Below are 26,564 nucleotides of genomic sequence, written 5' to 3' on the forward strand. Positions count from 1 at the left end.
TCATTTGATCCTCAGGGTCCCTCAGGGGACCTCAGGGCATCATAGGGGAACAGACCCTCTGAAGTAGGAGTTCTTACCATGGGAGAGGGTATATGGGAAAAAAACACATCTTTTCACTAACCTCTAATGATAATTTAGCAGTTTCTTCAGTTATAAGAATAGGAGACAAATACAAATCATAATAATTATTAGCAGGGCTTATGACTTTGTCACTGATAGAAATCACAGCTATTTTGTATCACATACAGTTGTTTCAGACACCTCAAAATAACATTTATATTTACTGCTATTTCAAAATGCTGCTAGATCTTAACTAATGCAGTCGCGAAGGAACACATTCATTATATATTACCTATGGTCATTGGCACATTTCAATAGCTGTATTTTAATTTGACTGGTTTCTTCTGTAATCCTATGTGTTTTATTTCATGCATTTAGAGATGTTATTCTAAGCAGGCTCCATAGGCTTTGCTGGTGTGCCAAGGGGTCCGTGGCAACCATACCTTCCCAGTTGTGACACAAAGTCTGAGAAAGATGAAGCTATTTAGGGGGATGGTGGAAGAGATTGTTTTTATCAGGTCTTTCCTAGAAAATTAAGAGTCCATATTCATCACAGATATCATGGTAGGAGGGTTAAGATGATTTCTGAGCGACAAGGAGGATATCTGGGCTGGTTTGTTGAAGAGTGTCTGGTTTGAGCAAGGCCTAGAAGAACAAATGATTTTATGAGCTTTGGGAATGGAGAGACTGTGGTAGGAGCAGAAGGAACCTTACTCCTTACAGCTGGAGAAGATAGAACAAAATTCCAGAGAGCAGAGAGCATTTCTGTACGTGAGGGCTGGCATGCCTGTGGGTGCTGGGTGGGGTAGGAGCAGCTATTGAAGAAGGTTGAAAAGGGTCAATGCAATGAGCTGTGAACATCATTCTGAGGAAGTTGTACTCTGACACTTTCTGTTTCTAAGAATCAATGACTGTTTCCCTTTGCTCACCTGCTCGGGATCTAGATCAACATCACACACATCACAAGAGCTCAGCAGACTTGCTTACTGATGCATTTCCCTAACTAAACTCAAAGAATGTTTCCATGTACTGATATCCTGCAGAGAGACTGAGCTCTCTGATACCCAGTAACGCTCACATTAGACATCATTCCCAGCCCCCGAAAGAATGTGGCTCTTTCGCTGTTTGTAGCACTTACTGCATGCCAGGCACTAAATACTTCATGAGATAATGACTCATTTGATCCTCAGGCAACACGTGAGATAGGTATAATTACTGTCTTCATTTTCAAAATAAAAAAACTGAGATACAGAGTCTTCCTAGAGTCCCTAGGAAAGTGACCAGACAGAGGTATCCAGACCAGGGGCATGCAAAGACAAATTTATCTCCTGGTGTGAAGGCTGGATTCTGAGCCCTTTCCAGGGCCCTGATACCTAGATCAATCCTGGTGCTTGCCCAGAAGAGGCCTCTGTGACCACACCCAAATCTTTACTGAGGTGGTTCCATGGCAGAGGTGTGAGACTGGGCTGACTGTCTTCAGCAACAGAACTGCGTGCAGCGCTTGTCTCTAGAACACTCTGGAGTTCATACCGAAGAATTTATCCTCCCCAGACTCCTTGGCCAAATGTGATGTGCTGACCCCCAAACCTCCCTGCAGAAATGATCGGGCATTTGCATGGGGGGTATCAAGTGATTTGTCTGCACCAGCGATGGTGCCAGGCGAGAGCAAAGAAAGGTTCAGATAGTCGAAGGGAGAGCCCTGCACAGGGATGAGCCTGCACTAGAGAAAGGACGATTGTGGTCGAGCCTGCAGGAGGGGCGTCTGAGTAGCAGTGAGAATCCGGAGGGCTGCTTGGAGCCTGGCTGGGGCCACAGGAACTGCACACACCCACATTGGGGACTCAGCTGAGAACCTCCTAGAGATGCAGGCCCAGAGGGAAGCACTGTTGGCCTGGGCCACTGCCTTTTGCCTTGTCTCTCTTGCTAGTTTAAAAAACATGTAAGATGAAGGTTTTCTCCCAAAACAACATTTATGGGAAATCAGATTAGAAAAGCCAAGAATCATTAAGTAGTAACAACCAACATTTTTAATGAGCACCTACTATACCTCAACTATATACAGGTACTGTGAATGGTATCTTGATCCTTGGAACAGTTGCATGAGGCAGCTGTCTCCTTCATTTGTACAGATGAGGAAACCGAGGCTCAGGGTAAACAAATTGTCCAAGTCACACAGTAAGTGGCAGGACCAGGATTTCACAAAAAGCCTATCCTTTGATCCATTTGGTCAAATTTCTGGCAAGTTCTGGTTCTAAAAGAGCTGCTCTGAGCATGCCCTGTCACCATGCAGCTGTCAGAGATTTGCTGTGAAAGCTGGAAGGAGGATGGAGTGCCCTCCAGGACGAGCCCAGGCTCTCAGCTGGGCCAGGAACATCGTGTGACACATTAAGAAGTCAGCCTGAGCTTCTTGGCTCTGAGCTGACCCACGAATTTGTGTGCAACTCCACAGGCTTGTTGCTGGCAAGTCCAGGCCTCTTTTTAAACACCCAGGCTTAATGGTCTGCACAGCTGGCACCCAGAGGGTTAGATAGTCTTGGCCAGAACAAAGTGACTCCCCAGCAGCGAGGGCAGAGAGCACCAGGGCCAGGAACACAGGACACGGGTTCACTATCTGGATCTGCGGTCTCTCAGCCACATGACTTGGGCAAGTCCCCTGACCGGCACCTTGGCTAACCACTTGGGGATAAGACCTTCGACTTCCTCTGCTCCCCAGAGGCTTGAGTGAGCTCAATAGGTAAGTGCCAGCCTTGGTCCCTGCCCTTGCACCTTAGCAGTTGAAGGAGGGCCACAGATTTCTCCAGGAAGCCCACTAGGGGCTGATAGAGGACTCAGAAGGTGTGGTCTGGGGGAGAATTTCATACTTGGTTCCTTAGCAAGTACGTGTTAAGCACCAGCTCTGTGACAGCAAAAACAACAAAAACCACCAGCACAAAAACCGATGCGCCGTGGACTACAAACAGGTCAGGACACGTTCTTCAAGCCTGGAAGGAGAAAAAGCCCAGGGAGACAAGTGAAGTGGTCAAAGCAAAGTCAACAGGCAAGAGCCTTGGGAGAAGAGAGAGAGAGCTTCTCCCTCAATATTTCTTCCTCCCCCTGCTCCCTCCTCCCCCTACTCCTCTCCTGCTTGCACTTCTGCAACCGCTGATAGGACATATTCCTTCGTGTGGATGCAGTGCATTGTACCATAAAGCCCTTCTCCTCTCCGTCTCCTTGTGCATGCAGGATGCGCAGGCTATGCTCTGTTGTGACTGAGGGCCCAGGCTTTTGAGCAGGGCTCCCCGAGTTGAATCCCAAGTCCACAACTAGCTGCATGACCCTAAGTGCATTGCTGCAATTTACTGACCTGTGTAATTGGGCTGGTCAATAATCTTTACCTTAGAGGTTTATGGTGAAGAGTAAAGGAGAAGGCACAAGAACATTTTCCACCTCATTGCTTGGCCCAAAATGAGAACTCAACATGTATACATTGTTGTGGACATTACAGTTCATTCTGGAACCAGGTTGCCAGGATTGGAAGCCCTTGGCTCTGCCTGCTTATAAGCTGTGTGACTTCAGGTAAGTTGCTTAACCTATCTGTGCCAAGTTCACTCCTTAGGGTTTCATTCTCTGTATTGCTAGCATTCATTGAAGTAGCCTTCTGCATCTTATTCATTCTCAGAAATTCTACAGGCTTGTCATGAGAATTAAATGAAAATATATATATATTCATATGATGCTACACTATGTATAGTTCTTAGACTATTGCCTGACATATAGAAAGCACTTTGCTATTATTAGTTTTAGTTCATCCAGATCATTTATTCCATAAATATGAATTTAATGCCTACAAAGTGCCAGTCAGTGAAGAACCAAACTATCCTCACCCTCTGGAAGCTTCCATCTGAGTCGGGAACAGAATAAAATAAGATGCTGGGAAAGAAGAAAAGGGGTATGAAGTATGCTGAAGGTGGAAATGGGGGTTTTATGCTTAAACAATATGCCTTTTGAGCAAGGAACTGAAGGGGGTGCAGGTGCAGGCGCAAGCCCTGAGGGGGTCTGCAGGTGCCCCCCTCTGAGGCGCTGTAAACAAAGCTGGTCTTGCCATCGGCCAGCCGGCTCAGGATGGGTGTCCGCCCAAGGTCACCTCGTATACGTTGAATCTTCTCCCAGCAGCCTTGCTTCCTCTGAATAGATTATTAATCCCTTTAAAGCATAGCATTGGGGGACTTTTTAGAACCTCAGTTTACACATGTGCATGCCTCCGAAGCTCAAAGGCTCTGAGATGAGCACAGGCCTGGTGCGCTTGAGGAACGCGGTGTAGGCCGGCATGGCTGGGTCAGGGCGAGCCCTGGCGAGCAGTGGGGCACTTGGTCAGCAGGTAGGGAGGCAGTGTGTGCAGCTAGTAGGGCTCCAGGCCGTCCTAATGAGTCTGGCTTTTAAATTATCATACACAGTAGATAGTATAGGAGTCAGTATCCACATCACAGACAGCCAAGGACCGACAGAATTTACTGACCTGCCCCAGGCAATTCACAGCAGGAGAAGCCCTGAAACCAGCAGGGCTCCTGGCTTGGTGCTCTTTATGCTGCAACAAGCAGACTCTCCCCTCCCACCCGCTGGGGCTGCAGCAATGGGTGGGGCTGGGCCCTGACCTAACTCCATGCTCACAGCAGCACTTTGAGACTAGTGTTCTGGTCTCCATTTTACTGAAGACGACACTGAGACTTCGAACATTAAGTTGTTCAAAATCACACAGGATTGGAACCAGATCTGTCTGATGTCAGAGGTCCGGCTCTGTCCCCCAAAGCATGCCTTGTGAAATCTCTTGGGTGGAAATAAAGAAAAGATGCTTCAGCAGCCAGTTACATTACAGATATTGACCCAGGATGGTGCATACAAAGTGTAGTTTCAGCACCGGGCACATGGCAGAGGCTCTACAAGTGCCAGCTGTTATTGTTGCTGACTATCTGAGGATGTCCATCTGCAAACTGGTTTCCATTTTGGCCTCTCTTCCCTGGGCACTGGGCCTGAAACCTCCACCCAGGACACGCAGGCCTTGGGCTGCATTCATTCAGTTCTGTCACCATGACAACCATCCCTCTGTCAGAAACTCTCTCTAGCCTGACATACACACCCACAGAGGATGAGTGTAGGGTCTCAGAAAATGTATGTAGGTTGGGAGCAGTAAGAAAGGCAGAGACAAAGACAGAGAAAAGACAGAGTCTCAGAGGAGAGGGGAACAGAAATGAAGTGATGTCGAGGAGTCGGTGGTCAGGAGCCCTGCATCCTTGATCATTACCTGGAGGTCAGGATGCTGTTTGGAGACATTTGAGCGCAAGTCTGGAAACTTCTCTGCACTAACTCACTTCGGGACTCTGAGTAAATTCTTTTCCCTCTCTAGGCCTCCATTTCCCCATCTGTCTGTGGTCTTTAGGGCCCCTTTCATTTCTAATAGTCGGGCCTCCTCAAATCAGAAGACACTTCCACTCATTGGTAAAGAACAGTGTTTATTTGGAAAAATCATTCAGTACAATATGCACTACAGCATTTCACTCAGCTCACATCAGAGACATGGGATAAACTCGACAATAAGTTAGCGGGGAAGCCGGCCCCTTTCTGCCAAGATGGCCCACAGGACCTTTCAACAGACATATTTCATTATAAACATAAGAGTAAATAATTTGATCACTTTCAGGTGGGATCAGACAGCCGGGGCCCAGCCAGTGGGATTTCCAGCTGCAGGGTGAGCTCAAACCTAGATTGTCCCTGACCACACCTGAGCCTAGCAGAGAGAATTCCAAAGCAGCTGAGCGGCTTCGGCCCAAAGACCCTCATTTGCATAAATATAGGGCCCTCCCCATGCCCCTCCCCTTCAAAATCAGGTGCATCTGAGGGAACCTCTCAGGGGCTGTTCTCCCTGCCTAATGAGGTTCCTTGTCGTCAGTCAGCTGAAGATCCTTGATGGTTCTTGTCAATCCAGGCTAGAAAGACGTCCAGCTCTCCCAGAGACTTAATGGCAGCGGATCGGACCTCCAGCTGAAACCAGGGAATTCATCGTAAGAACCTGCCTTGCAAGACTGTAATGGTTTTCCAATCAATTTCCCCATGTTCCCATTCCCACCAGGCTTTCTTTTGACTCGATTATATTTACAAAGCATACAGACCCAAAATTATTTTCCTAACAGGCAACCCAAATTGTTTTCCACAAATAAGCCATTGAATCATGTCAACAACTTCTAAACAAAATTTTTTTAATTCTTCATTCTTTGCCCTCTGTTTTTCTTTTTATTGTTTTTGACAGAAAAAAAAGAACATTTGCCTTAACTGGTGAGGTCTGCTTATTTTCCTTCCCACATAAGCTTGCTTTAGTACTTCTGCGGGCCCAGAAAGTCCCAATCCCAGTGGCACTATGCAGTGGGCGGGGGGGACATGTCCCCCATCTGACATATTAAAAGCACCAAAGCTCCTAAGTGTCCTGCCCAGCACCACACAGCCGGTTGGTACCAGAGCTGGAAGTAGAAACCAAGTCTCCTAGCTTATTTCATTTCTTCCTCAGCAAACTTGGAGAGCGTACGATCTAAAAGTATGTCCTCTGAAGCCACATGGCATGGGATCAAGTCCTACCTCCACCACTTGGTTGGGGTACGAAACACATACTAAATTAGTATGAACTTAATTAACTTGCTTAACCAGTTGCCTAACTGACAAAATGCAGATAATAGCATATTGCATTGTTGTGAGGAATAAATGTGTTAATACCTGCAGAGTGCTTAGAACGAGGCCCAGCTCATAGTAAGAGCAATAGGAATCTTACTTAGCCACTATTACAATATTATCCCACGGAGCCTCTCCAAAGAAGCAAAGGTCTGAACAGACCCACTGCCTCCTTGCTATTCAAAGCACTGGCGTCATTGGAGAGTGTGGTCCAAATGCAGACTCTCGGGCCTCCTTCCTGACCTGCAGCGCCAGAATCTGCATGATAACAAACTCCCAAAATGATGCGTGTGAAAAGCACTCCCGTCACCTCTGCAGGAGATGTGCCTTCCACAGCAACAGGAGGTACCCTGTTCATCACAGCACCGAATGCGGGTGACCGTACTGGCCACAGTGACACCGGCAGGTAACATGTGTCAGGCCTAACAGCCTATAATTCCCAGGGATCTTTGCTCCCTCTTTCGCCCACCTTGAGCAGTGTGTGATTTCCCCACGGAATTTAATACAGGTTAGGTCTGATATGTGAGGGTATGAGAAAATGGTGGCAGAATGATGGGGAACGGGGGCCCAGGAAATGAGCGAGTGAGAAGACCAACACTCTTTGCAGACACATAGATTGGAAAGACCTGCAAAAATTGCTGGTTGAGTAAATGAGTGAACAGGAGTGGAGAGGAGGCTGGAGGCAGGGCACTTCCCCGACTCAGGCTCCTACTTCCGGTGCCACCTCCACACACACACACACACACACACACACACACACACACACACACACACACACACACACACACACACACACACACACACACACACACACACACACACACACACACACACACACACACACACACACACACACACACACACACACACACACACACACCGCTCTTACCTGATTGTAGTTGTCATGGATGATTCTGGTGGCATTGGTGACTTCCGGCCTGCAGCGACACAGCCTTTGCTCCTGCTGGGATAAAGTGGCAACAGCACCCATCAGAGGGCCGCCCCGCCCTGCCCACTCTTTCCATTCCTGCCCCACCCGTGAGCACTGACACTGCTTCTTCTCACAGTGAGATTCAGGTACAAGAACGAACGCAGGCTGGGGCCGCGTGGGGAGGAGGGTGTGTTTGTAGGGTCACCCTCTGCTAGACCAGGGCTTCTGCTTTTACTGGGTTTTCAGTTCCCAGACTGGAAGGGGCAGACAGCACCCCGCAAGGCAGGCACTCAATAAATACCTGTTGGGTTAATTAATTAAATCATTGGTTAAATGAATCAATGTAAGTGAGACAGGGATCATTCATGACCTCTCCTAACAATTCTAGAATCTGCGGCACAGAGGACATCACTGGCAGGGAGGGGGCCAGAAGCCAGGATCCTAGTCTAAGTTTTTATCAGTTTATTTGGATTTGGTTTTATTTCTGATGGTCGTTTTTAATAGGTCACAATGAACTTACAGGTGACCTTTAGGGACAGGCTATACCAGGGAACCCTCCAGAGGTTAATTGGTATGGAAATCCCAAAGGAACAAAATAAAGAAACTAGGGGTGCACTTCTCATGAACCAGGTACTCCTGGCATGCCTTTCTCACCAGCCAGCCCAGGGATCACTGAAGGGAACACTGCACATATGCAGTCACCGCAGGAGGAGAATCCCTGGGGACACCGGTTGTGATGAGGCATCAGTGGGGAGGAAGCCCTGTGGGTGGAGTGACCCTTGCAGGAGGCTCTGGGCAGTTTCCCCATGGACAGGCGGGGCAGGGAACTTCCTTTAACTCCAGGAACCATTTCAGAAGGCTGCCTGGGGCCTGCGTGCCCAGGGTTCTCCCTGGGGCGGACGGGGAACAGATGCTTGGAGGTGTGCTGGGCTCTCCGCAGGGCAGACAAGGGACAATGCTTGGAGGCTGATGTGATGGGTGACTCACACACTGTTGCAGAGTTTTCTGCATGTAGAGGAAAGAGTTGGCAATGCTGCTGATTTTTCTCAAGATTTGAGGGTTCAGCTCCTGATGGTCCTTGAACACCCTGTCCACGTAAAACGCCAGGAGGTTCTTTGTCACACAGCACACGTCCAACGGCTACAGACACAAAGTAGAGAAAGTCCCAGGGGCCCCCTTTTATAATCTTAGAGGGCAAAGCAGCCTATGTAGGGGCAGCTGGGAGCAAGATAACAAAAAGTCATTTTAAAAAATTCATATTGGCTTTGGTGTGTCCACTTCTCTTACCACCTCAAAGCTACTTATGATGAAGGCACTGAGAGGTTGGGTTCACCCCTCACCTTTTTAGATGGCCAGGAGATGCGGTAAAAAGGAATGGAGCCTAGTCACAGACTAGAATTCTCTCTACAGTGGACCTGACATGGCATCCCTGACTTCTACTTAAACTCTTCCAAGAATCAGTCATCTTGCTTTGGAAGGACCCGTGTCTAAGCAGCTTTCTTGAAAAGTACTTGCTTACATTATGAAGTTTGCCTCTCCGTAACATCTCCCATCCATCAACATGTGTTTATTCAACGGCAATCATTGCATGCCAGGCATGTGCTGGGCATGTATTCTTTCCATTGTAATAATATGTTTATCTTGGCCTCCGTGCTTGGCTTTCCTCCAGTCTGGCCTTTCTAAACTGAAGCGATCATTTGGATGGAGCTCAGATTTGCAAGAATTGCACAAACATCTGGGCAGTTCTGGTCTACAGCTGGCAGAGCGCAGATCTTTCTAAAGGAGGGCTCCTGAATTCCCAGAGCGCAGCTCAGAGCCGCTGGCCAGGTTGTTTCCTTCCAGCAGTTTGCACCCCGCCCTAGGACCCAGCAAATTACTCGAAGTTGAAATTTACAGCTCAGCCTGAGAAGGAAGTCTGCAGTCTGGGCAGTGCTTTTATGCTCATTAGCATTCAAACAGCAAAGCCTCCCTGGCCCCCCAGGCAGCTTTTACTAGATGGCGAACTCTCCTTGCAACACAAAGCCCTTCTCTTCCTGGGCTCCTGCCGGATCCTTTAACTAAAGGGGCAAAAAGTTGCACACCTTTGTTCAATGAAGGGATGAGGGAGGAAAGATGATAAAGACCTGCATCCTCACTGGCCCCTCTTCTTATGCCACATCAGTGGTTTCTATACCTTGAGAAGAGAAAGACTCTGAAGCCAGAGGCATGAGCTTGGAAGGTCTATTCCTGACTCAACCACTAACTAGTCATTCTCCCTCCCAAAGTACACAGTTGGCTCGTTTGAAAATGATGGTCTGGGAATAGATGGCCTTTCAGGTCCCTTCCAGCTATGATGTATTCCTGCAAGTCCCTTATACAGTTGGCTGGAATAGTCTTTGGTAGATGACTACATCTGTTGACCACAAACAAATCAGGCCCGATAATGCCTAGAAGAAGCCCAGGGAAAAAGAAACTCATCGCAGACATATCTCATACTCTGTCACATAAATACCTGGAAAAAAAACCAATGGATGTTTCTGGAATGCCTACAAGGACTGGAGGAGCTCACTTGTAAAGTCACTCCTCAGTGGCCCCTTCTGTGAACTGAATCATCACCTGGTAAGTCAGCTGTTTCATAAACACGCTTATTCTTGTCCCCTTTCATTTGGGCTGATCTCACTGGCCTTCCTGCCTCATCTGTTGTAAAGAACATCAACAGATTTTAAAAGATTTTGTGGCTATGCAGTGTTTAGCTCAGACAGTGACTACTGCCTCTATTTTAAGGCCGAGGCTTAGCCTGGCTCTTAAGCTTGTTGGTGACAAAACTTCAGGGTGTTTTCCACCTTATCCTCGGCTGCTCACCTTCACGTCATTCACACCACATGCCTGGCTGCCGTACTGTCCCTGACACATGCCCATTGATCTTGCACACCTTCTCCCATGCTCCCAAACCCTCCCTCTGATCCACTAACACACAGCCTGCTCGGTTTTTAAGGGACTGCTCAGATCACCTTCCAGAATCATCCTGAGCCACAGACGTCCTGTCCCACTTGAACGCGCGGCACCTCCACTCACTGTCTAGGGAAGTGGCACTTCGATAATGCCTCCCAGGAGTTCTCAAGTCCCTGAGACACAATTTGCCCTAACACAGCAGTTGACACACGAGAGAGAAGTCATGAGCATTTATATTACTGGTTGAAAAAGGGAAGAAGACAGGGTGATTTTTCTCAGCCCAGGGCCACTTCACCATAAAAATAACAATACAGGAAAGAGCAGACACAGTCCAATACCTTAATGCCATGCAGGGTCTCCGATGTGGACAATATGGTGACATTTTGGAAGGTGTCCTTAGCTTGCTATGGAAGGAAACACAAACATAGACACGAGCAATGAGTACCCAGGTCCTCCTGACACAAAAGCTCATGAAATGAGAAGGAACTTGCTCTTCAAGCTAAGATGTAAGGCGAGGCACACCTTGCTCACACCTTGCTCACACCTTCACCCCGAACCCACACTCACCATGTCTTTTTTGATTTCTCTGAAACTCTCTTCTATAAGGCGCATGTCCACGGAAATCAGACATCTCCCGAGACTTCGGGCGTGCACCGAGCACAGGATAAGCGCTGCACTCAGACAGAGGGAAGCACACCGGGCCTTCATGTCCTGCAGGAAGGAGTGGGAGTCAGCGACCCAGTCAAGCGTGGGAAACAACGAAAGACCCAGGATTGAGTTCCCCTATGGACCCCGCGGCACGAGCCAGATGGCGGCCCAGAAAATAAGGCTCAGTACGCAGCCTTGTGGAGTTCAGGGGCACATGTTTCTCCTCTGTCTTTCCTGGACCAGCTGAATGAGCCCTCCCCCTCCCCCCATGCCTCCACCTTCACCCCCTGAAAGCACAATGCAGACCTCTCTCAAGTCCCAGGGAGTAAGTATATTTGTGCGTTTATTACTCTAAGATGACTCAATACAGCTCACTTCGTCAACAGGGGTGAAAAGCATTGTTTTTAATAAATTAAATAGGAAAAACAGGGTTGGTAATATGCCCTAGGAATTAGGCAAGAGGTCTGAAAGATCATAAAAGCACATTTGGTTTGTCATGTTTGCCCCTGAAATAGTGGGACACCCTTTAATAATACCCCCAATGTGTATCTGCTTGAAATCATTTGTTCTAAGCCAACTATGAACATGGGAGAAGATGGGAAAGACAAGACATCTAAAAGCTACTTGGCCGCAGTGGAGAGGGGAGGGCTGCCCTGCAGAGGGTGAGCTGGCGGCTTCCCCTCAGGGCCCGCTGAGCCGAGGGGATGTTTGCAGCTAGTCCCTGGACAGGGCCAGGCTGGGAGATCCTTGCTGACTGTTCTGATTCTCCAGCCTCCGTGCCTGTCCTTCTCTCTGCCTCTTTCATTTCAGCCCCTGACAGGGCACCATAATGCACACACTGAGAAAGGCGCACGAAATGTAATTGTCAGCTTGTCGAGCTCTTCCCCTGACTTTCCCCAGCACGAGCACAGGCTTCTCCGAGCTTAGCCTTACAGGTAAGTCTCAGGACCACGCCTGTGAATAGACCAGCCCTCTGTCCCGCATCCTCTGTGGCGCCCACCACGCCCACTAGCTTCTGGCGCTGCGTGTGCCGAGGTGAGTGGAGTGTGTGTGGCAGTGGAAGAAAAAGAGTAACCAAGCGCAGGAAGCCAGCAGAGGGGCTGTGGAGCGCCAACTTCTAACCATAGCTACAAAGCACCTACTGTCCCTGCTCCCACCACCACTCCCAGATCTTCCTCGGGAGTCCCAGGCTCTTCTATGGAGAGCCAAGAAACAGCAAATCCTGCTTAGAGAACCATTTTGTCTCATCTCTCCTTAATTCAGCATCATTCTTAGTGAGCAGACAGGTATACGTTGAAACCTCACCGTGAAGCAGGCATTATGCTAAAAAGCTTGATGGCTCTTTTTCCAACCTCGGTCTTTCTGGCAACACAAGAAAGCAGGCCCCATTGGCAGGGAAGACTGTAGAGTCCCCCAGACCTCTATCTCCTTTAAAGGCAACTGGGATGCTTCTAGAAAGCCAAGTGACTAAGAAGAGAACAGTTTTTCTTCTGACAAGATGACTCTCAGAAGCAGAAGGGTGTTGTCTGCTCACCCCATGCCAAAAGCCCCAGACACGCTGTGGAGGAGAAAGATGCCTCCCTTAGCTGGTGAGGCGGGTCCAGGCTTCTTGGACCATTCAGATAACAGTAGTTGCTAACATTTATCAAATGCACCACATGCATTAAGCCCTGTGCCAAGCATTTTCCATAATTATCTCATTTAATGCCCACCACCACCCTGTGAGGTAGGTTCTCTTTCTGTCCCCACTTTATCAAAGAAAAACCTGAGATTTAGAGAACTGAAGTAACCTGGCTACGGTCTGTGGCCAGCAAGCGGCCGAGCCAGGACTAGAAGGCAGGCGGGCTGGCCCTTCAGCCAGCTCTCCTTACTGCCCTCCACCCATCCTGCTCACAGCGCCGGAGATCCCAGCAGATCCCCTTACGCCAGACAGACAGGAACACATTTCTGATCAGGTCCCACTGAGCCACTGGTACTCCTTACATTTAAAAAATATATTTAATACTGCAAAGGATCCAAAAGGTATAAAGCACCAGCATCATTCCTAGGACAAAAAGGTTATAGTAAACATCAGATGCCTTCCATCCGTCCTTCCTTCTTTCTTCCCCACTCTCCATCTCTTCTTGTGGAGAATAAGGTACTGGAAAGTTCATCCTCTGCATGGAAAACTCCTCTGCATTCTACAAAACACCTAGGGCCTAAAACATCTTGTGCCGTGCATGAGGAAGGCTAGGATGGTGATGAACAAAGGCCTCGGATGAAGGCTGACAGGAGGCTCACCTGTTCCTGGGTGCTCTCGGACTGCTCCTGCGACTTCTCTCTAGGTGCTCTTTGCCTCTTGGGAAGGGCTGGTCACTTTTATGCAGGTGGATAAGAGGAAATGCTGTCAAGCTGTACTGGGTGGGTCCGCCTGGGGGAGCTTGTTTTTCCCCCTCATTTCCTTAGCATCTTATTTCCTTTATTGTTTTCTTTCTTCTTTGAGATAGAGCTGATTAATCACTATTAAGAAATGCCTTTTTCTTCTGGGTCTTGACATGCAGTTTCTAGGAAAAATAAACTCCCCATATCCATGCAAATGAGAATTTCTGGCAATTCTGTGTCCACAGAGAAAAATCCAAGTTAGGTCACTTTCCTAAGAGCTGTGGCATGCCATCAGCGGTACCCCGCAGGCGAACTCAGGAAGCATTCTCCCGACAGCCACACCCTGCAGAGCCAGCCTCAGGACACGTTGCAGGTGCGGCTGGCTCCTGCCCGCTCCATCTGCCCAATGCCTTGTACAGCTATTGAGCACCTACTGTGTGCCAGGTACTAAATTCTCACCATGCATTATTTTGTTTAATTCGTAATCATTTGTTTTTTCCCTCAGGAATGCAAGGATTTCTTTGGACATCACCTCTTTCCTCTTCATCCCGTCCCTTGTAAATAAAGCCCTTTCATTCCTGATTAATGCGGAAAGAGAAAGTAAGGCTGGGAAGTGGAGGGCCTTAGAAGCCATGGCAGAGCCAGGAATAGAGCCTGGAATCCTTGCTTGAGGGCCAGAAGACTATCTATCTACATTACTTTTTTACACAAACTCTGTATCATGAATTCCCCAGGATTCAGGGTTCGGTGATGGTGAATGAAAGATGGGGTCTAAAACAGGCTTCCTTTCCAAACATGTACTCCCCCAATAAACAGAGCTGGTTTTTATCAAATGAGGCAACTCTGGGATGGGGTGCAATTGAAGGAGACCCCATGGGCCCCTTGGACAAAGGGTTAGTATGACAAGCTGGAGCAGACCCTGCCCTTCAGCCAGACTGGAGGCAGAATGGTTGGTCAGGCACTGGTGGAGAAGACAGAGGGACAGGGAGGACTGGGGCTTTTTATGGGGGTAGGTGCAAGGGAAAGGGGGCCTCGGGGCTAAAGACTTGCTGTCCAGCATTCTTGCACATGATGAAATAATGCATGTTAAGAGAAGTGGTAGATTGCAGTGGCCGCAAGGCAGCTCTCCATTTAAACCCTGGCTCTCCGTCTTCTCTGTGAGCCACTGGACAAGCTGCCTAAGACTTTTCTTAAGCTCCATAAAATAGGTAAAATAAACTGTAAGGATGTGAATGAGCTAGTGGACTTGATCTATGTTAAGTACTTAATAAACATTATTCATTCTGATGCTGTGTGTCCAGCACCTGGAAAAGGAGAACACACCTTTGTCAAGTGTTAATAGGTATCCCCCTGCTCCTTCTGGGGAGGGGAGAAAGAGCTACTCTGGAGTCCAGCGGTCTCCCCCACCCCACCCCAGCTTCCCCACAGAGGGGGTGGCCAGGAGAGGGGGGTGCTGCTTTCCCAGCATGGCCTGAGCTGCCACACGTGCGATGATTGCAAAACTGCCCGTGCTGACTCCCACCCTGCTTCATCTCCTTGTTCTCAGACTGTATGTTCTGACCCAGCTTTCAGTTCAGGGCAAAGATGTTTTATCAGGAAGCTTGCAGAGGAAGGAAAAATATGTGGTGTGTTTATAGCTCCTCTGCAGCACGCAGTGTATCACAGTGGCTGGGACTAGAGCTCTGGGGTCAGCCCAGCTAGGCTGCCTACCTCTGTCCCCTTTGGCTGACAGACTGCAGGCAAGCCAGTTCATCTCCGGACCTCTGTTTATTCATCTGCAAAATGGTGCTAATTGTCTACTGAATATTCACCACGTAGGTATGGCATGTAGATTAAATGGTGAAATGTAAGCCCTCAGTACAGTGCCTGGCATATAATAAGAGATTAAAAAATGATAACCTTTGTCATTAGTTTTACAATGCCCTTTGGATCCCCTAAATTGGGAGGAGGGACAGTAAGAAATGATTTCCCTCCATTCTGGGCCTGGCTGCCTAACACTTAATATAAACAAATAAGAAAACAGATTGAAATAGAATGGCATCCCTCCCAGGACTGCAATCAAGCTATGGATTTGATCCACAGATTGTAGGCTATGCCTAGTCTTAGAATTGAGGCTTCTAGAACCAGTTGAGTCACGATTGGGATATCAGAATTCAATTTTCCATTAGTTACACAGGGAAGCAAAAAGAATGTGAAGGAAGACTTGAGAGCCAGATTGGAGAAAGCTCTGTGCTGGCCATGGGTGGGACACAGCTGTCTCCCACCTCCCAATCCCCCTTCCCCACCCGCTACCCACTCCAGCTTCATGGACCGCTCAAGGTGAAGCTAGGGCAAGTTCCTCTCCACGGACGGGTGGTGCCTGCCCACTCCTAAGCACTAAATCCTGGGGCATTGCACAACTCCAGAGGGCACCGCACTCTTTGCCGCCTGTGGCAGCATGGCTGCATGGGGTTGAGCAGCGTGACCCTACCGGGTGATCTTGATAAAATGAATTAGGCCTATGTGAGTAATTTCAGTCAGATTCAAGGTAGAACCTATCACTGTGAGGACTACACGACACTAGAAAGTGTGCTAGAGAAAGGGTCAATAAAAGAAAGGAATATGGATGCTGGTGGACGGGTATTTCACTGGGGAATGAAAAGGGACTTAAAAACAGAAAGAATATAAATGTCTCAATGACTTGGGAAATATATCTGGATTGTAATGATATATTTGGAGTTTGTATATAGCTTTGAAAAGAAAGCAAAATAAATAAACACGTTTTCCAGTTGTAGGATACTTTAAACCTAAAAAGTTCCTCCTCTATTTGGGACTCAGAAACAAGAGTCAGACAAGATAGCAAAGAGAACCCAGTGCAACATTCCCACTGTAACAGTGAACAGTGGGGACCGGAAGCAGCCCCCCGACCGCGGCACAGTAAGGGAGTGGCGCGCTGTTCTCAAGCCCCCATCTCCTGACTTCTAGCTCCGTGCCCTTCCTGACCCCGTGCCACCTCTCACCTTCCGATCAGGCCGAGTGAGACAGAACATGAAGCTGTGGGGAACCTCAAGCCTGTTTCACAGGGGAGGTGATGTAACTCTCCCAGACCAGGCTGTTCTGACTTGCCTCGACCCAGGAAGTGGATGACCTAAGGAAATCCTCCCTGGCTGCTCCTGTGCTGGAGGGGGAGGGAGGGAAAACCCAACCTCGGGCACCTGTGCTGCATCAACCTGGCCTTTCCTTCTTTTTTACCCACAGGGCTCAGTTTGACACCTTATGTCAGTGGGTTCTGGGACTCAGAGGCCATGAAACAGCCCCTGTGGACCCTGGGAAGGAGAGCCAGTAACAGGTCATGGGCGGAGTCCAAGCACCGCCAACCCCTTCCTCTCCTGGACCCACTGACCTGGCCTCACTTCCAATGACGCATCCTCAACCAGGCAGCCGGGCCTCCTGAAATGCAAACCCAGTTTTGGTGCTCCCCAACCCAAAACTCCCAGCACGGCCCCTGGGGGCCTCCAGGGTAAACAGCAAGCTGTTCATCATGCCCCTCCAGACCCATAGGACCCAGACCATGCCCACTTCTCCAACCTCATCTCTGTGGACGAGCCCCACCCTTCACCTCCCTAGCTTTTCTGCTTTCAAATTCCTGCCCAACTTGCAAGCCTTACTACCTCCAGTGGGACTCCCTTTGTGAAGTCTCTCCCCTCTTCCTTGCCCTCTCCCCTCCCCTCCTCCCACCTCCACCCTGGGGGGTTCCTATTTCTTTCCCAGTCCCACCTGATGGATATAAGACATCCACTTCACTTGGAGTTTCAGATAAACACGTTTCAGTGTTTATCCCTCTAAAATTCCAAATGAACTGGGAGTCCTGAGTTTTTATTTGCTAAACCTGGCAACCCTGCCACCGGACCCTCTACAGACTTGAACCCCAGCCAGGGTCAGGACCAGCTTATATGAGGACAGCTTGTGTGAGCAGCTGGGGAAGGAGGGGGTACGTTTTAAGAAAAGGAACTTAAAAATAGAAGTACAAATTTTGAGACAAAAGTGAATATTTATTTAGAAAGAGAAAAAAGAAATCACAGTAAATTATACATTTTTTAAAGCTGACAAGTACCACACTACAAAATCCAGAAAGATAACTCAATGTTTTTATGAATTAACTCCCTGACATCCCTAACTCACTGCTGCTTCTTAGACAATGATTTTTAAATGTTATTTTCTATAAAGAGATTAAAAAGAGAAGTCTGTCTCCTGGTGTGGCTGTTCAAAATTGGGTTTTTGTTCTTGAACATACAGCACATGCTACAGGTTTGTGCCCTACAAACACAGAAATTCTGATAAATCCTGCCTCACCAAATTCTTATCAGAAAAAAAAAAACTATGTGATTCACTTCTAATTGTATATATTATGTTACTGAGCAAAGTTTTCCATGCTGACTAGATTTTAATGAGAACCAAATCTTTGGCTACTAATTTTACATTTCTGATGACTGGAAGAATTTTAACACACTTCCTTCTGTCTGTCTTCCTACATCTCAAACCTTGCTTTTCCTCCACTACCTACATACTTCCAGTAAGAGGAGTCAGCACAGTGGGTGGAAGGAGCCCTTCAGGGTGCCATTGTTACCCCAAGATGACTAGCAATATTTCAGCCACACACAGATGTGACTATGAGCCACAGAAATAATCTCTCTAGAGGTCAAATGCACCCCCACATCAACCACTCCTTAGCCAGATTCCCCAGATAATGTGGCTTCATTAATGTCATCTGACTTGAGGGGAATTGTGACAGAGGGGAAGTCAGAGTGGAAAAGGACACTGATCTTCATTGATTAAGGCTGACAATATCTTACTCTTTGGCATTTTATAAGAACTTTTGACATGTAGACATGGTGCTAGGGCCCTTTCAGCGACTTGAAAGGAATCCATGCAAGCAAGGAGCCCAAAGCTTACCACCACAACGACCACAGACCTTAGGATAATGTATTGCACTAACTTGTATTTTCTAATTCATTTTTTATTTTTAATCAAAGACGTCCGCTTTCATGATTTGACAAGACACACATATGATGAGAAGTTGCAGTCTCTTGTCCCAGTCCTGCCTACCCCCATTCCTTCGGCCCGTAGGCAGCCGCTTTCAATATTTAGCCTCCTCGTCCACTACAAACCCCGTAATTCTCAAGAACATGTATTTATCGCTAATTCTTAACTCTTCATTTTAGAAATAATCTATCAGCTTTCTACAGTGGAAGATAAAGATATAACTCTTGTATATGACCCCATGCGAACATGCTCACTTCCTTCATCCATCCTGCCCATATAAACATAGCACAGTGGCACATCTTTGGAGGCAACGTGTCACACAGGTCCACCCACGAAGGAATGAGCCTCTGGGAGAAGGCAAACGCCTGCTCACTGGTCCCTTGTCTCAACTAAGGGGGAACCAGACGGCTGGTATGAGGTCCAAATGTTCCATGTACCTTTCATTCCATTATCTTTCATTTCTCACGGTCACAGACTCAAAATTCATAGACCAGAGAAACTAGACCGATTGTACTAGCTAACAAGTACTGGGCACATTTATCAGCCTGGGCACAGTATTAAGCCCCTATAGGCACTATCTTTTTTGATCTTCACACCCGCTCCATGAGACAGACACTGTTTTCATGTCTATTGTTTCAGAGGAGGAAGCTGAAACTTCAAGCTGGCAAGTACCTTGCCCAAGGTGAATGTCCAGGAGAAGGTGAATATCCGGCCTTCTCCTTTGCAGAAGAGGAAACAGCGGAAACTTGGGGAGAAGTGTCTGGTCCAAAGCCACACAGCTGAATAGCGGTGGACCAGAGACCTGAACTCTCCATCCAGTGCTCTTTTCATTCACATGACTTTTGTCACCTCTTCTGACTTCAAACCTTCTTCCTATAGAAAAAAATAAAATAAAATCTCTTCCCTCCAAGTAAAGGAAAAGCAGAAAAGCAAATGGTGTGGAGGATGGCTCAAGAGCACCCTTCCCAACCAGCAAATCTGGGCATGTCAGCAGAAACGGCAATTCTGTGGAAATCGGTGTGGATTTTCCAGTATTGGTAAAATGAACCATGTCACTTGATAAGAGCTTTTGTGCACTGGGAGCCAGGAAGTTCCTGGGGGGAGCTTCCTGGGGCCCTGGGAGGAGGAGGAGCTTGGGCGGGAAGCATTGGCTTGCTATGACGTAATCGCAGGCAGCAGGCAGCAGAACAAGTGCTGATGGATGTGAGATGCTTGAGGTGTGACGGCCGGCCAGGCACAGGGATGACTTCTTGTGTCCACGCTGCCTCCTGGAGGAAACCCTCAAAAGCAACACTGTCCCGTGGTATCATCCCAACTCAGGATCCTGGCTGTCCGAGAGCCAGGGGCTTTGCTTAGAGTTCTTTTCCTGAAGGATTTTCTCCCCTGGGTTGGCTAAACCTCCACCGTATTCCACATATAAATTCCTTCACTCTGGCAAGCTGGATGGAGCCGGCTGTTGGCATGTCGGTGAGGTGACCTGGCATCTTCAGGGCAGGGCTCAAACTTAGAGCAAATACAGCTCCTGCGGGAATCCCTCTCCTGCTGCCCTCACTGCATTTTTTTTCTGCCTGGTCTCCCCTCAGTACTTGTGGACTGACTTTGTATTTTGTTCATTTCCATTGAGAGCTGTTATTCTGAAATCTCTGTCCCATCAGGCTTGAAGCCGGGGGAGGACGGAGTCTGTGTCCCCCCATCAGAGAGAGTGCACCCCAGCTGGCACCCACATGGCTCCTTCATTAGCTGGAGAATCCAACTTCAAGTCCTTGCTCGGATATAGATGCCTTCATGGCAGGGATCGTGCCTGTCTTGTTTATCACAGTACCTCCAAAATGTAACACTTAGCAGGCACTCCATAATGTTTGAGTGAATGAAGGCATGAATGACAGGGAATGGGTCCCCCTCACCAAAAGCATAGACAATTGAATAGTTCTGTGGTGTTTTCCCACAGCCACATGTACGAGGTTGTGGTGAGGTCCACATGAACAGCTTGCCTGCTAAGCTGGGTGCCTGGTGGGGAGGGGCCCTAATTCATACCACAGAAACACTACTCTTCTGTGCCCCTTCACTGAAGCCATTCCACGGAAACATCAGAGAGTTCAGGTCCAAAGGGTCTGTGTGCTTCTCTCCCATTGTCCAAAACAGTCAGCTTCCAGGAAGGGTTGGAGGCCGGCAACCCTGGCTATTGGAGAGTTGAATCCTATGGGCCTTTTTCTTTCAGTGTGTGCACCTACCTGTGTTGACGATTAAATAAAATGTGGTCTCGGAAGAAAAAATTCTGAGCATAGTGTTTCAGAAATATTGAAGAATTATCAAATAGGAAGAAAGAAAAAAGTTGAATGTGGCCACTTCAACCAAAGTGAAATTAATTATTTTGCCTAATATTCTTGAAGCACATTTTAAGTGCCATCTGTAAAGATTTTCTTGTAGCACAATCAATGGTTAAACAGAAAAAGTTAATCATGCACAGACTATAGACCTGAGACATCAGATTCATTCCTTTGAGAAATTGGTGAAATATCTGGGATAATCTCCCAAAAAGTCCAGAGCACACTAGCTTTCCCTGTGATGTCCATCTGTGGACATTCAGGAGTCCATGAACACTACATTTAAAACCTTAAAAGACTTGGTTTTGGGTCTAATTTTGACATTCGCCGGCTGTACGACTTCTCTGTGCCTCAGTTTCCTCACCTAGAGAAATGAGGGTGGTGTTTCCTGCCCGCCCTCTGACACCGCACATCACATGCTGTCTCCGTGTGGAAGGGATGATTAGGACACAGGGAGGGGCGTTCATCTGGAAAGGAAGAGCTGCCTTTTTCTCTACCTGTTTACCTAAGAGCAGGGTACAGCGTGCTCTGTGATGGAAGTCACACACTCAGGGAAACGGATCTGAGGTCAGCAGAGAGCTGACCCCCTGGTCTTCCGGGTGAGTGTGCTCAGTTGTCCTGCCTGCCAAAGGGTCCTCCCAGTGCTGGGGGCTTGGATCATTTCTCCCTTAGGAAGAACCAGGGGTGAATCATTTCTGGCTCCCACAGATCTACCGCCCCACCGTGACTGGTAAAGCCAAGTGATGCTAACTTACGGAATGAGACCCGGACTTCAGGTGATCAACTGTCCCAGGTTGCTGGGACTGAGGGGGTTCCTGGAACACAGAACTCCTGGTCCTAAAGATGGAAAAATCCTGGGCAAACTGAGACAAGAAGGTCACCGTAAGTTGAATTGTGGAAGAAGAGCTGGATCTGAGTTGTAGCCCTGCCACGTACTAGCTGTGCAGCCTTGGGCACACCCCATAGGGCTAGCTTCAATTACCTCAGTCTGCTCATCTGTAACATGGACAAGTGAAGGTGAGACACTATGACACATAGGGTAGCTCCTAGCTGAAGGGGGAAACTCCATTTTTCCACTGGGGGGAGCACCAGGGGACATCTTACCTCTTACCATGCCCGTGATCATTTCATTTAATGGAGCCACAAGAGTCAGAGCTCAAAATGCCCTTCCCTCTGAACACGTGGAGGTCCAGTGAGAGCTCAAACTTCTCAGTCAGACTCTTCTTAAGATATGAAAGGCAGGAGTGTCATCTGCAGGGCCCCGTGCTTTGAGCGTTCCCTTTGCAGGAAGCAGCCTGTGAGACTCCGAGGGGCCTGGAGGTTGGAGAAGGCCGAGGGGAAGGAGAGCAGAAACGCAGGCCATCCCCTGCATGACTTACCAGTCCTTGGCCTTCAGTCACATCTCCTGCCTTCCAGACAATGCATAGCGTTATGTTGTTGAATCATTTTCTCTTTTTTAACCAATGGAAAAGTAATCCTTGTTTTGCTCTGGAAAAACTGTGGAGATTACAGAAAAATAGAAGGAAAGAAAAATGCCCTCATAGTCATTCTATCTGGGAATAACCTTGGTGTCTTTTCGGGGTCACCTAGAGACTCATGTTTAGAGGGAACATACAGTGAACTGTAGCTCTAAACCCCAACTCCTACAAGGCCCTAACCCAAGCCTATCTCAGTCTCTCATACATTCATTCAACAAACACTCACTGAGCCCATGCGATCGGCCAGGCACTGCGCTAGGTTCTGGGGATATACAGTCATGGAAAACACAGACAGTCCCTGGCCCCCACAGACCTCAGAGTTGCCAGGGAAACAGGCCATCAATCTTTGTCATCCCATCACTGTCACCATTCGAGAACTGGCCTCTGTGCTAAACACTTCCAACATACTATTTTATGTCATCTTTACAATCCTTTGAGGCGGTACTATTTTCAGCCACATTACAGATTAAGGGAACTTAGTTTAAAAAAAAACCCATAAATACCTGGACAAGGCCACAGAGCTAGTAAGGAAGGAGCTGGACCCACAGTTGGACCCACAGAGTCCAACTGTAGAAAAGGAGAAGCGTTGTGACAGTGGTGCCCTGAACAGGGAAAGTCTTACAGGAGGACCCAACCTGGTCCACAGGGCAAGGAAGACCTCCCCTGGGAAGTGAATTTTAGTGGAAAAAACCTGCATTCCATTCTTTCCTCTGGATCATCCTCTAGACGCTAGTGTCCTCCCCTGGGATTCTGGCCCCATCTTTGCTCCTAGCTGTGGCTCTTCAAGGGCCAACATCTACCATCCCTGCATGTCTTGCTTTTCAGTCCTTCTATCTTAGGGTGTGTGGGTAAAACTTGTAATATTTCCAGAATATCTCACCTGGCTTTAGTGCATCTGCGTATCAACAGGCCTTCAAGGGTGGAGAGAAAAATGGCTTTAGTGCATTGCATATCAATAGGTGTTCCTCAGGGGTGGAGAGTAGTTCATCTCCATATCATTGGGTAATTACCTGGGCAACAGAGGGCTTACCTGAATCTGAGAGGTGAGGGGGTTGCTGGTTTTGCTTCTGCCAGAGCAGGAAAGAGAGACAGCCCTGGACTGCATTTTTGTGAGCAATAAATGGGTTTTAAACTTTATTTGTCCCTTTGACTGATTTCGGTTTTAGAGGTATTTTGCCCTGGGATTTTCTCTCCCTGAACTACAGTGTTTCCCCGTTAACCTTCCTCCATTCCCCGCTGCACTCAAGCCTTTTACCCAGGACCCTGCCCTGTCCCCTTCTCTCAGGGTCATCTTGGAAATTCCCCATTCTCTGTCACTCAAAAAATTTTCAAGCTTAGCCTGGAACCCCAGTTTTCCCAGCACCAAATATTAATCATAGTTTGGGCTAAAACTGCCACACTCAAGTTCCCCAAATTCCAGGCAGGGTGGGGCAGGGATGTAATGAGGAGAAATCTGGGACTTTTTAGCTTCTGGCTACCCACAGAGAGGCAGGGCAAGAGCAAGACTTGAGGAAACTTGAAAAAGCACTTCCTCCAAATTAAGGTGCAGACCGAGCCTCCTCCCCAGATGTAATTAGCTTTCACTCTAGTGTGTGTGATTTCCCTCCACCCACCCCCCAAAATGACCCCAGGTTCAAAGGGCAACAGGAAGGTGGCTACTGATCCCAGGGTGGCAGATACCAGAGAAGTCTGTTACTTTCTTCTGCCCCTCCTTGGCTCTGCCGGACCTGGGGAAGCTCAGAAACACCTGGCAGGTGGTAGGCACTCCCTGTATCCACCTGTTACACTGGAAGCCAGTAGGAGAGAGATGACGGTGCAGAAGTAGGAACTAAGCTTTGCCAAGAGAAAGACACACCCAGACTCTGTTAGTCTGGAACATACTTCCTCCTGCAGAGGATTCCTTTTTCGGGAATCCTGAACTCAGGGAACTCCCAGCGCTTGAGGAGGAGGTGGAGCATCTGGGAGGGTGCCTAGGTTGTTCAAGGTCCTGTTCTGGGGAAAAGCCTAATGGAAGAGCAAAAAAGAAACTTTTGACAAGGACAACTCCAACTCTGAAAGCTGCAGAAGTCACCGTCGTAGTAGCAGTTGTAAGAGCAGCAGTCACACTCACATAGCGCGCACTCTGTGTGAGACTTGCTCTGGGATGTCTTATACGCTTGCACTCATTTAAAGTTGGATCCAGGAGAGAAGCTTTACTGAGGCCCTTGGTAGGTGCTAGGTCCTGCTGCTGATCCGGTAACTTGGTAGCACCATATTAATTTACAAAATCATTCATTGATTCAACATACTAAGTATCTACTCTACCCCACATCCTGGGAATACAAAAATACAACAGTTTCTTCCCTTAAAGAGCTAAGTGGGAGGGACAGGGAAATGAAAAGGACAATACATTACAGAAGGATATGTGCTTTGAAGAAGGGAAACACATGTGCTGTGAGATCCCACTGAAGAGGTACCTAATGCAAACTGAATGCAAACTGAAGTATGAATGGGGAGTATCAGAGGAGGCTTCCAGGAGGAGGTGGTGCTTTGACTGAGTCTTCAAGAATGCATAGGACTCAATTTAGGAAAGGGGAAAGAGGCATGCGAGATACAGGTCTTGAGGTTGCCGAGGATGGCAAGTCCGGGGAAACGCATGTTGGTCAACACGAGCCAAGTTTGGAAATGGGTTGGGGAGGAAGGTGGCAGGAAGACAGGATGCGAAATCACAAGATCCTCAGAGTTTACACTGAATGAGCTTGTGTCAGAGGAACCTCAGTATGTCAGTGCCCAGCTGTCCTTCAAGCCACCCCAGCTAGTGCCACATGGAATAAATGCAGAATGTTCTCACCAAGCCATGCCCAAATTTCACATTCATGAGCAAATAGATGATTATTATTGTTTGAAGCCACTGTTTTGAGATGGTTTACTTTTTGGCAACAGATGAGGGGAAGCCAAGAAAGAGGAGGGTTAAATGGAAAGCGACAGCATCAACACTGGGTGCCAGCATCAGGATTCTCCCAGGCCCCACATTTGGTTAGAAACACACAATGATTGGCTGACATCTGGAAGCTAGTTATATCAGCTAATTAATATCAGCATATGATTCTGGATGTTTCTAAAGGGCTTTTAGGCTCTAACTACAGACATATCCCTGCAATCTTGATATAAGGACAGGAATGGGATAGGATGCCAGTAGCTTGAAGAGTCCAGACTGGTAAACCAACATCAGGGGAGGTTTCTGATAGCTGCCGTGGGCCTCTGTCCTGTCCCATGACCTCCTGATTTTTATCGATCCCTTGGATAAAGTCTAAGAAGCCATGCTTATCAAAGCTGCTAAAGACATGAAGCTTGGGAGACTAATGGGCACGTGGAGTGAAAGAATGAGAATCCTAAAATAGTCTCACAATCAGAGGCAACACACTTAATCCAACAAGATAAACTTTTTTTTTTGGAACAACGACTTTTTTTTTTGTTTTTTGTTTTTGGTGTCATTAATGTACAATTACATGAGCAACATTATGGTTACTAGACTCCTCCCATCATCAAGTCCCCACCACATACCCCATCACAGTCACTGTCCATCAGTGTAGTAAGATGCTATAGAATCCCTACTTGTCTTCTCTGTGTTATATTGCCTTCCCTGTGCCCCCCCACCCTACATTATGTGTGCCAATTGTAATGCCCCTTTCCCCCCCCTTATCCCTCCCTTCCCACCCATCCTCCCCAGTCCCTTTCCCTTTGGTAACTGTTAGTCCATTCTTGGGTTCTGTGAGTCTGCTGCTGTTTTGCTCCTTCAGTTTTTTCTTTGTTCTTATGCTCCACAGATGAGTGAAATCATTTGATACTTGTCTTTCTCCACCTGGCTTATTTCACTGAGCATAATACCCTCTAGCTCCATCCATGTTGTTGCAAATGGTAGGATTTGTTTTCTTCTTATGGCTGAATAATATTCCATTGTGTATATGTACCACATCTTCTTTATCCATTCATCTACTGATAGACACTTAGGTTGCTTCCATTTCTTGGCTATTGTAAATAGTGCTGCGATAAACATAGGGGTGCATATGTCTTTTTAAAACTGGACTCCTGCATTCTTAGGGCAAATTCCTAGGAGTGGAATTCCTGGGTCAAATG

General features: G+C 47.8%; 1 protein-coding gene and 2 long non-coding RNA genes across 7 annotated transcripts in view; 1 reads left to right on the plus strand and 2 right to left on the minus strand.

Annotated features, from left to right (window-relative positions):
- Positions 1-5,532: 5,532 nt before the first annotated feature.
- IL19 (interleukin 19) lies at positions 5,533-13,674 on the minus strand. Of its 2 annotated transcripts, none has more exons than XM_073217030.1 (6): positions 13,544-13,674; positions 11,183-11,326; positions 10,954-11,019; positions 8,672-8,824; positions 7,643-7,714; positions 5,533-6,075 (listed from the first exon to the last, which is right to left on the minus strand). In XM_073217030.1, the coding sequence occupies exons 2-6, from the start codon at positions 11,321-11,323 to the stop codon at positions 5,980-5,982; spliced, it is 528 nt and encodes a 175-aa protein (XP_073073131.1). In that variant the 5' UTR covers positions 11,324-11,326; positions 13,544-13,674; the 3' UTR covers positions 5,533-5,979. The 2 variants fall into 2 exon arrangements, with proteins under 2 accessions (XP_073073131.1, XP_036871043.1); XM_037015148.2 differs by having other exon boundaries at positions 7,643-7,717.
- On the plus strand, positions 11,335-15,606 carry LOC140844491 (uncharacterized). The gene is made up of 3 exons (XR_012122897.1): positions 11,335-11,588; positions 12,074-12,198; positions 14,130-15,606. It is a non-coding gene; the product is annotated as an uncharacterized lncRNA (long non-coding RNA).
- A 2,041-nt stretch (positions 15,607-17,647) lies between these two features.
- LOC118971827 (uncharacterized) overlaps positions 17,648-26,564 on the minus strand; it is a 48,680-nt gene continuing 39,763 nt past the window's right edge. For 3 of the 4 annotated variants that reach the window (XR_012122900.1, XR_012122899.1, XR_012122898.1), the window contains exon 3: positions 17,648-22,467. This is a non-coding gene — a long non-coding RNA (uncharacterized lncRNA). Of the gene's footprint in view, positions 22,468-23,328; positions 23,360-26,564 lie in introns of all 4 variants that reach the window. The other variant, XR_012122901.1, reaches the window with a different exon arrangement.

This window comes from Manis javanica, chromosome 11, assembly GCF_040802235.1.
Source record: "Manis javanica isolate MJ-LG chromosome 11, MJ_LKY, whole genome shotgun sequence".
NCBI classification, from domain to species: Eukaryota; Metazoa; Chordata; class Mammalia; order Pholidota; family Manidae; genus Manis; species Manis javanica.

What these genes read in the sequence shown, in the direction of transcription:
- IL19 (XM_037015148.2), bottom strand. Translation starts at nt 11,323, where the DNA reads ATGAAGGCCCGGTGTGCTTCCCTCTGTCTGAGTGCAGCGCTTATCCTG. An exon ending in GAGAAATCAAAAAAGACATG is followed by an intron (nt 11,020 to 11,182) that starts GTGAGTGTGGGT and finishes TTCCTTCCATAG; the next exon opens with CAAGCTAAGGACACCTTCCA. An exon ending in TCCATGACAACTACAATCAG is followed by an intron (nt 6,076 to 7,642) that starts GTAAGAGCGGTG and finishes CCCTGGTTTCAG; the next exon opens with CTGGAGGTCCGATCCGCTGC.